The sequence below is a fragment of the Marmota marmota genome, unplaced genomic scaffold, assembly GCF_001458135.2.
Source record: "Marmota marmota marmota unplaced genomic scaffold, marMar, whole genome shotgun sequence".
In the NCBI taxonomy this organism is placed as follows: Eukaryota; Metazoa; Chordata; class Mammalia; order Rodentia; family Sciuridae; genus Marmota; species Marmota marmota.
In genome coordinates, this window is record NW_026000048.1 from 5,436,106 (window position 1) to 5,446,795 (window position 10,690).

The 10,690-nt window shown below is 40.8% G+C and overlaps 1 protein-coding gene across 1 annotated transcript in view; it reads left to right on the top strand.

Moving 5' to 3' along the window:
• The first annotated feature begins 2,527 nt into the window (after positions 1-2,527).
• Positions 2,528-10,690, top strand: part of LOC107150205 (14-3-3 protein zeta/delta-like) — a 24,052-nt gene continuing 15,889 nt past the window's right edge. The window contains exons 1-2 of the mRNA XM_048812747.1: positions 2,528-2,615; positions 2,660-3,227. Of these exons, the coding sequence (XP_048668704.1) occupies positions 2,528-2,615; positions 2,660-3,227 (656 nt within the window). The remainder of the gene's footprint in view (positions 2,616-2,659; positions 3,228-10,690) is intronic.

Consider the following 10,690-nt stretch of genomic DNA (forward strand, 5'->3'; position numbering starts at 1 on the left):
TTATTCACTTATTCGCTCCATAAATGGTTAAGTGTGTGCTCTGTATCAGACACGACATCAAGGTCCAGAGATGGGAGCTCCTGTTAGTGATAATGCAGTGTCTGATTCTCCAATTAGGGTCCTTAGAATAATTCTGAGTCAGATAGCCACATGCAGAAGGTCTTGGGGGCTGTTCCTTGGAGGAGCACCTGTAAGGAAATGAGAAGACAAGATTGGGCTGAGGGAAAAGCTGATCTAAAACAGCTGCAAATAGGCCTCTGCTCACCCTACAGAGAGCTCATTATGGACATTTCTCCTGAGTTGCCCCAGATTGAGGCAAAGGGCTGCACTTTCAGATACCCATATCAGCAATCATTGGCTATGAGCCACGAAGGTAGTTTGTGCAGTAACTTTGGCTGTTTCCTGCTCTCAGGAGCAATGCCAGTAAGGCCCAGTTGTGAACCATCCTGCCATCCTGGAAATTTCTAGAACCTGAACAGAATCTATGAAGCCACACAGGCTCATCAAGTATAGCACATCACCTTCCCGGAGCCAAATCCTTTCTCTCAGGGCCCTGGTAAATTCAAATGAGGGAGGGAAAGGGACTTCCTATTAGCATATCCCTCAAGACAAATAAGCACTCAGAGACCATCTGATCCAACACTTCCACTGAGTTTAATTGCCCGGAAGAGTATCTATTGCCTCATTAGCCCCCTAACTGTGCCCATTAGCAGTTAAGAAAGCAAGCACAGCAGCTGGACAAGGCAAATACACCCTCCCCATTTGCTTCGGTTTCACATGGAGGCCTCGTGCTGACAGGTGGTAGTTACCTGGGCAGCAAGTTGTCAGCTAATCCCAATGGACAGCAGGGTGTATAGGCCCTCTATGCCTGCAGGAGGACTCTGCCAAGGGCAGCAGCAGATCCACCTGTTGGAACAATTAACCCTCATGACGGCAGCCACCAGAGGCTCCCTGGTCTTGTTCAGTTGAGCCTCTGGAAACGTGGAGTCCAGGTGTCTTCTGCCAGCCATGTAGCTGCAGCCCCTGATCAGCATGGTTGGGAGGGGGAGGGGTGGGCAGGGTCCGAGAGGTTTGTTTTTTTATGACTTGTGAATGGCTGAGTTTAAGGAGGTGGAAGAAGAGGAGGATGGAGACTGAAAGAAGAGGGAAAGGTAGAAGGGATGTCGGAGTGTGTCTGTCCCATCCTTTCACTTCAGAGAAAAAGAAACTAAAACCCACAGAGGAGAGAGCACCAGCAGCTTCACACAGCTAGATCGTGACACAGCTCAGACTGAAACTTCGATTTTCTGATTTCCAATCTAGGGCTCTGCCCACTTCCCCCAAGAAAACTAATGAAAAGGAAAACAAGATGACGATGTCCATAAGGAGATAAACTTAAAAAGGGAAGAGAAAGGAAAAGGAAGATTAAACTGGGAAGAGGATGGAGGCAAGGAAACAACAGTGGGCATGGTGGCCCTCTCCTGGGCAGCAAGTCACCAGCCAGTCCCACTGGTGAGTCTCTTTAAAGAGTAGTGCTGGAGGCTGAGGCAGGAGAATCACAGTTCAAGGCCAGCCTCAGCAACTTAAGATAACTTGTCTCAAAATAAAAAATAATCCTCACTGAGCTGAGGATGGGGCTCAGTGGTAGTGCACCCCTGGGTTTAATCCCCAGAACCACAAAAATTTAAAAAAGAAAATGTAAAAAAAAAATCATCAAAATTGATGCTCATTCTAAAATTTATGGTCACAAGAAGAGCTAAGAAAAATCTGAAAAAGAATAAGACGTGTGGAACTGACCCTACAGATCTCAAATATTCTAGAGCTTTTGCGATCAAAAGATCACTTCCTAGAAAATCAATCACAAATATATAAATGAAAGCGAACACAAAGTCCAGAAACAGGACAAGGTTTCCATGGCATTTAGTATATGGCAGGATGGGATGGGAGGGAACTAGTCTTAACTGGTCTGGGCAAGTGTTGCCTGGGCATCTGAGGGGAGATTAATTTAAATTCCTACTTCACACCACTTCAGGAAAAAAAATAACCTGAGAGATGGAGAACCTCAATAAAATGGTGATATCAGGCAATATTTTTAAAGTATTGCAAGAAAATATAAAAGAATGTCTCTAGGAGTCTGAGAGGCCTTCAAATCCAAGCCACAAAAAGCCAAAGCCAAAAGGGAAAGACTGAGATAGATAGATAGATAGATAGATAGATAGATAGATAGATAGATAGATAGATTTATATATTTTGTTGTTGTTGTTGTTGTTGTTGTTATAGGTAGACACAATACCTTTATTTTATTTTTATGTGGTGCTGAGGATTAAACCCAGGGGGCCTCACTCATTCTAGGTGAGTGCTCTAACACTGATCCACAACCCCAGCCCAAACTGATAAATTTGACTTGATTAGAATTTAAAACTGTTTTAGAATAGAGACCACAGACAGAGTCTCAGCCTCGCCGCTGCCGCCGCCACTGCCGCTGCCCAGAGACTACTGAGCCCGCATCCGTCCGCCTCCACCCACTCCAGACACAGAACATCCAGTAATGGATAAAAATGAGCTGGTGCAGAAGGCCAAACTGGCCGAGCAGGCTGAGCGGTATGATGACATGGCAGCCTGCATGAAGTCTGTGAGCAAGGAGCTGAACTGTCTAATGAGGAGACGAATCTTCTTTCAGTTACTTATAAAAATGTTGTAGGATCCCGTAGGTCATCTTGGAGAGTCGTCTCAAGTATTGAGCAAAAGACGAAAGGTGCTGAGAAAAAGCAGCAGATGGCTCGAGAATACAGAGAGAAAATTGAGACTGAGCTAAGAGATATCTGCAATGATGTACTGTCTCCTTTGGAAAAATTCTTGATCCCCAATGCTTCACAAGCAGAGAGCAAAGTCTTCTATTTGAAAATGAAAGGAGACTATTACCGTTACTTGGCTGAGGTTGCTGCTGGTGATGATAAGAAAGGGATTGTGGATCAGTCACAACAAGCATACCAAGAAGCTTTTGAAATCAGCGAAAAGGAAATGCAGCCAACACATCCTATCAGATTGGGTCTGGCCCTTAACTTCTCTGTGTTCTATTATGAGATTCTGAACTCCCCAGAGAAAGCCTGCTCTCTTGCAAAGACAGCTTCTGATGAAGCCATTGCTGAACTTGATACATTAAGTGAAGAATCATACAAAGACGGCACGCTAATAATGCAATTACTGAGAGACAACTTGACATTGTGGACATCAGTTACCCAAGGAGACGAAGCTGAAGCAGGAAAAGGAGGGAAAAATCAACTGGCCTTCCAACTTTTGTCTGCCTCATTCTAAAATTTACACAGTAGACCATTTGTCATCCATGCTGTCCCACAAATAGTTTTTTGTTTATGATTTATGACAGGTTTATGTTACTTCTATTTGAATTTCTATATTTCCCATGTGGTTTTTATGTTTAATATTTAGGGGAGTAGAGCCAGTTAACATTTAGGGAGTTATCTGTTTTCATCTTGAGGTGGACAATATGGGGATGTGAAATTTTTATACGAGTTATAAATGTTTGGCATAGTACTTTAGGTACATTGTGGCTTCACGAGGGCCATTTTAAAACTGCTTCCATGTCTAAGCAAAGAAAACTGCCTACATATTGGTTTGTCCTGGTGGGGAATAAAAGGGATCAATGGTTCCAGTCACAGGTGTAGTTATTGTGTGTACTTTAAGGCTCGGAGCACTTACGAGGCTGTAGTAGAAACAGATATCACATGGATCCTACATGTGTGAATCATGTGTTTCTGTGGAATAGTCAATCTCAGTGTGCACAGCTTCGACTACAGCTGCAGAAGTGCTCCTTTAGATGAAGTTTTGACCCAGTTTACTCTGGATAAGGGCAGAAATTGTTCACATTCCATTATTTGTAAAGTTACCTGCTGTTTGCTTTCATTAGTTTTGCTACACATTTTATTTGTATTTAAATGTTTTAGGCAACCTAAGAACAAATGTAAAAGTAAAGATGCAGTAAAAATGATTTGCTTGATATCCATTACTTCATGTATATCAAGCACAGCAGTAAACAATACAAACCTCTTGTATTTTAACTTTTTTTAGTTTTTTTTTTTTTGCTTTTGTGTTTTTTTTTTTATATTTGCCTAATATGCATGTGCTGTAAAAATAGTTAACAGGGGAATAACTTGAGATGATGGCTAGCTTTGTTTAATCTCTTATGAAATTTTCATGAACAATCCAAGCATAATTGTTAAAAACCTGTGTATTAAGTTCATGTAAATGGAATAAAAGTTTTATGAATGGACTTTTCAACTACTTTCTCTACAGCTTTTCATGTAAATTATAGTCTTTTGGTTTTGAAACTTCTCTAAAGTAAATTATACATTCTTGGAAATGTATTCCTTATTCCCTCTAGTGGGCTTTTACCAAGTTTAAATGCAAAATTTATAACAACAAGAATACTACTAATATAACTACCATTCTCAACCGTGTCCCATGTTTTCTGGGGGAGGGTGAGATTGATTGGAAAAAAGTATTGTGTTCCATTCAAAATTTTGGTATATGGCATTTTCTAACTTAGGAAGCCACAATGTTCTTGACCCATCATGACATTGGGTAGCATTAACTGAAAGTTTTGTGCTTCCAAACCATTTTGGTTTTTAAGAATTTCTTGATATTCTATGGCTTGCCTTCAATTTCGATCCTTTGTCAGGTGCACAAGATTACCTCTCTTTTTTTAGCCTTCTGTCTTGTCACCAACCATTCCTATTTGGTGGCCGTGTTCTTGGGAAAAGGCCGCATGATCTTTCTGGCTCCACTCAATGTCTAAGATACCCACCCTGCTTCCTGTGCTTGCATCCTACCAACTATTTCCCACATCCTCTTTACTGCAGCACATCTCTCCTTAGTTGATGAGATTGTGTTTATCTCCCTGTAAACCCTACCAATCTTGAATGGTCTGTCATTGTCTGCCTTTAAAATCTTTCCTCTTCCTCTCTCTAAATAATGATGGGGCTGTTATACCCAAAGCTCACCCTGCAGAATATTTCCTCAGTACTTTACAGAAAACACCAAACAAAAATTCCATTTTAAAAGAGTTGTATTTTCCCCCTTTTAGAATGTAAGCTCCTCAAGGGACAATGTTTTCTGTATATTCTATTGTGCCTAGTACACTGTAAATGCTCAATAAATATTGATGATGGAGAAAAAAAAAAGAATAGAGACCACATATAAAGTTAAAAGTCAAAGGCTGGACCAGAAGAAATATTCAATGGTTAGCTACAGAATTTCTAAAAAGAATTCAAAAAGAGTACAAGTAGAAAAACAGGCCAAAGACATAAGCAAGCCATTAAAGAGGAAATGATGGTGTCCATTTACCATATAAAAGAAGATCAACCTCACTGCCATCAGGAAAGCACCAATGAAAGTGAAATAAAATACTTCTTCACGTGTATCAGCTCAGCAGAACTGCATGTGTGGTGAAACTGTGTTTCCCAGTGGGCAAAAGGAAAATTGGATTCAGTCACACTTGGGGGCAAGCCAGTAAAAATCTGCTACAGAAAAATTCTTAAATTTTCATTTTCCGGCGTAAGCAAATGAACATAGTTGTCATTCTTAAAGATGATCATTTTGACCAAAAAAACTGCAGACTCAATGTGTGCTTAGAGCCTGGCAGGATGTTTGAATGTATTTGTAGCTCAGCCCACAGCTGGGGCCTGGTGAGGGCACTGTCAGCCAGCGCCAGCCCAATCGTCCATCCCAGCCCTCCGCTATGGTGTTTAATGCCACTGGCTGGCTCCCCGACAGGGAAGACAGCTTCCTTGTCAAGTTATCTCATTTTCCAAACTTCAGTGATGAATCTATTTCAGCTTGGCAAGTGAAGCAATTAAATAACTTAGTGATGGGGTCATTCAGAGCTAAATGAAAGATGTGACTCTGTGGGGCAAGAGAGACGCATGTCATTAATCATGGAGGGTCCCCCACCCGCCTACTGCAGAGTTCTTCCTTGACCTCCCTCCCTTTGTCTGACTCAATCTTCATCTCATTTCTCTGTGCAGAGTTGCCAGAAAGGGTCCACTGGGGACCCAGGCAGGAAGGAAAGTCACGCACATGTTAGTTACCCTGGAAATAGAAAATCTGCCTTAGTGCAAAACGAGGCAGTGGATTTCCTGTAATGCCTAGATCTTGAAGGTACTGGTGAAATAACATCACCAGGTAAGAAACTAGTAAGGCTGAACTCACAGGAGTTAACTAAAAGCAGGAACACAGAGGAAAAGCTGGGCCTGCAGCAGAGTCAGGCATGGAGGATCTTGATCACTCTGGGGGGGCCGTTTCTCTCTCTCTCTGTTGTTCCATCTTGGACATCTGACACCCGAGCTTTCTCCATCATGCCTGACTCTGACTAGCTTCATAACCTGACTCTGACCCTCTGTGCTCCTGACCCCACTTCCTGTTTGTGTTCTGGGATTACCCTCCACTCCTGATCCAGTACAGTCATCATTGTCATTCACTGAGCACTAGCCCAATGCTAATCACTTTACATGGATCACCTCATTTAATCAATTCTGCATCTCTGACTTCAGACGTATATGACCATAAATCCCAGGCTTCTTCTCCTCTGGGTGGTGTGGCTGCTACCCCAGCTCACCTACAGGATGTGCTTCAGCATCTCCAGACCTCACATACCAGGACCCATCCCAACCCTCTGAAATAGAATCTGAAGAGGTGAAGCCTACAAGCTCCCCAGATGATTGGAGGAATGACTCTTTGTTAAGAGCAGCTGAGCTGGATTCTGAAGGACATCCTGGCCTTGACTGGTCCCACACATATGAATAAACTGACCTTTTCCTTCCATCCAGCCTCTGCTGGGGCCCCCATCCAGATACCTGATGTACCTAGCTGCTTCTCCACCCTCCTCCCACAGAGAGACATAATTCTGGCTACAAACCAACATTAAAAAATGAGACGACTTGGAATGTACGCATTGGTTCAGCCAACCCACACCTCTTCTCTCTTTATTAGACCATGCTCTGAAACTCCTTCTGCAGAGACCACCTGAATCCCAAAGAGATGCTTTCAGGATACCACACCCATCACACAATGGTCTTCAAAATAAAAATGCTAATGGAAGCCAGAAATAGGGTTGCTCTGCCCCCAGATTTCATGGTAATAAGGAAACAGCAGCGTGTGAATCAGCCGTGAGAAGGGCAAGGGGCGGTGAAGGTCAAAGCAAAAGCAAGTGTAAAATCTATTACCTGGTAACACCATCCAGCCCACCAGTCTCTTTGATTAAGCATTAAATTTGAAAGTAATTAAAAATAACAATAATAGCTGGGCTATTGTGCTGGGAAGAATGCACAGGAGATGAGGAGGAGTGGCCTTGACCTCATGTGCTAAGGAAATACAAAGGATTTTTCTAAATGTGGAAGGCATCCACTGAACAAGGTGCTAAGGGGTAGCAGAGAAATAGAGCAATTTCCATTCTGTCCAGAGAGGAACAAATGCCAGGACACTGGAGTTTAGTAGTTACGTACAATCAGGGGTTTCAAAGACAGAGAGGCCTGAATTAAAATTTCAGTTCCTCCCCTTCTTACCTGCATGAGCTCACCCACTTCATTTACCAGTGGCAATAATAATTGTACCCACATCACAGGGCCAGTGCTGTGTGATAGTCACCTGACTGCTTAGTTTTGTAAGAAACTTTAATTAAAGTCATGTGAGTAGAACGTTTATCTCAATGCCTAGCTCTGGGTAAGAGTTTGACAGATGGCTGATAATGCTACCCCAACATTGATGGCCTTGTCTTCATTTCCGCCTCCAATCCCTTGATGGATGCTAGGCGGGGGCTTCATTACTCAGAGTCTCGTTTTCTCTGCAAACAAAGCCTCTGACTCCAAACCTGCTTAAGTCTCTTTTTTCCCAAAGGGTTAAGATAAGCAAGGAAATATCCAAGGGGAAGGAGATCATTGATCTAGTGTGACATTGCATTTTCAGAGCACTATTCATATCACCCCATCTGCCTTGATGTTCCTTCTAGCACGGAGACATTAATCCAGCATGCCAACAGGAAAACAGTAAGAGACTTCAAAAAGGGCCCAGCAACCAGAGATAAAGAACTGAAGAAGATCCAGAACATATCCCAATGAAATAGAACTTCTGGAAGAAAGATGAGCATCCAGAATAGAAGAGAATAACAAGGAGACCAAAGAAAAGTACAAAATACAACAGAAAGAGACTTCCAGGGGCTCACCAAAACATGCTTTTTGCTTTCTACAATCTTGCCCTCTGTAACTTTTTCTTTTTGATTGACACATAATCATCGTTTGTGTTAATGGGGTGCTGTGACGACTCACACTTGTATACAATGTTCCGCCATGATCAAATTAGCATGTTCATCTCATCCTTGTTATGTGCTCCAAGGCTTCAAACTCCTCTCCTCTAAAATACATAATAGTTTGTTGTAAACTATAGTCACCTTACTATCCTATAAAACACTAGAACTTACTCCTCCTGTCTAACTGAATTTTAGTAACCCCTCCAGAAAAAATGCTATGATTTTTTACATTTAGTATATGAATTAAAGAAGAGAATGGCCAGCTCCACTGAGACCTAATTTAATAGCCTAGCAGACCAAGTGTAAGAAGCAAGTCAAAGTGCAGAGAAAAAAAAAATTGAGAGCTAGAAATCAGAGGAAGAAATGGAGGCACTTTAAAACATATCTGAAGTTTGATGAGTAGGATTTCCACAGAGACAAAGAAGCCGATTGCAATGCAGTAACAGGGGCCACATTTACCTCCTGCCTTCAGAATGGACACTGGATGGACTGCATTGGACACAGTTCAAACTCTGACTTTTTATTGCTGTTGTTTTTAGATATACATGACAGTAGAGTGCATTTTGACATATATATGCATGGAGTAGAAGTTATTCTAAATAGGATCCCATTCTTGTGGTTGTACATGATGTGGGGTTTTATTGCTGGTATATTCGTATATGAACATAGGAAAGTTACGTCCAATTCATTCCCATCACACCTCCCTTCCCTTCATTCCCCTACTCTGTGAGATCACATGAGAAGCACACTCAGCTATATGCCAATGTGCACTAGTTGTTTCAAGGAAAAGTGTTTGGGGCAATTGTTTGAATTTCAAGCTGAACAAATCACTCTTTCAACAGACCATTATTTTTACAGTAAATAATGACAGACAAAGCAGTTGGGAGAATAGTAGATATTTCCTCATTTCAGGGAAAACAACTGACAATATTGGATAAAAATTTTTGAATTATACTTTGCAAAAAACAACGTCAAGAGAATGAAAAGACAAGCCATGAACTGAGAAAAAATACTCTCAAAAGACATCTAATAAGTAACTGTTTCCAAAATACATACAGAATTATTACAACTCAACAATAAGAAAAAGCATGAACCAATTTAAAAATGGGCAAAAGATATGAACAGACACCTTACCAAAGAAAATACACAGATGACAATAAGCCTCTGAGAAGATTCTCAATATCACATTACTAGGAAATTTCAAAATAAAATAAAAATGAGATACCACTACACACCTAGTAGAATGGTGGAAATCTAATACCTGACCACCAAATGCTCACAAGGATGTGGGGCATGGACTCTCATTCACTGCTGGTGGGAACTCAAAAGTGGCACAGCCACTGTAGGCAGCAGCAGGTACCTTCTTAGACAACTGAACATTCTCATGAAAATCTAAGGGAAATAAGTAGAATAGGAGAAAGGGACTGGGGTAGAGGGACAGGGAAAGGGGAAATACTGGGGAATGATATTGACCAAATTCCATTGTTATATTGTGGGCATGTGTGAATATATAAGAACAAATGCCACCATTATGTACAACCATAGTGCACCAATAAAAAATATGGGGAGAATGCTAAAACTTTTAAAGAGAATATTGGTGTAACTTTGTGAAGAGAAATGGAAAATAAAAAATACAAAATAAACAAAAACCTGAAAACTTAGCTGATATTGTAGTTAAAATTCTTATGTGTAAAAATTTATCAAAAAGGGTTGAAAGAGACATGAATTGTATTACCAGTCATTTTTGCTTATTTTTGATATTTAGCTTGACTTGGTTTCTCCTTTGGTTGACTTTTCCTTTATTGTAGTTCTTCCCTTTGCAGATTTTCATTGTCGTTTTTCATTTCCTCCTCGTGGAACATTTTGCCAAGAATGTGCTGTAGTGCAGGCTTTCTTGCTGTAAATTCTTTTAGTTTTTGTTTATCATGGAAGGTTTTTATTTCATCATCAAATTTGAAGCTTAATTTGCTGGATATAAGATTCTTAGTTGGCATCTATTATCTTTTAGAGCTTGGTATATGTTATTCCAGGATCTCCTGGCTTTGAGAGTCTGGGTTACAAAATCTGCTGAGATCCAAATTGGTCTTCCCTTATAGGTAATCTTATTTTTCTCTCTTATGGCCTTTAAAATTCAGATGGAGAATGGAGCCTATATGGCAGCCATTGGTATGAAGCTACCGAGTATTTGAAATGTGTCTAGTCTGAATTGAAGTGTGCTATGTGTTAAATAGACATTAGATTCCAAAGAATTACTTGGACAAACAAAATGAACATGAAATATCTTACTAACAATTATTTTCTTTGCAAATTATGATGGTAATCCATTGGGTTAAAGGAGAACAAGGTAACATATTCTGTATCTTGACTGTAGTACTATATATCCATATATATATA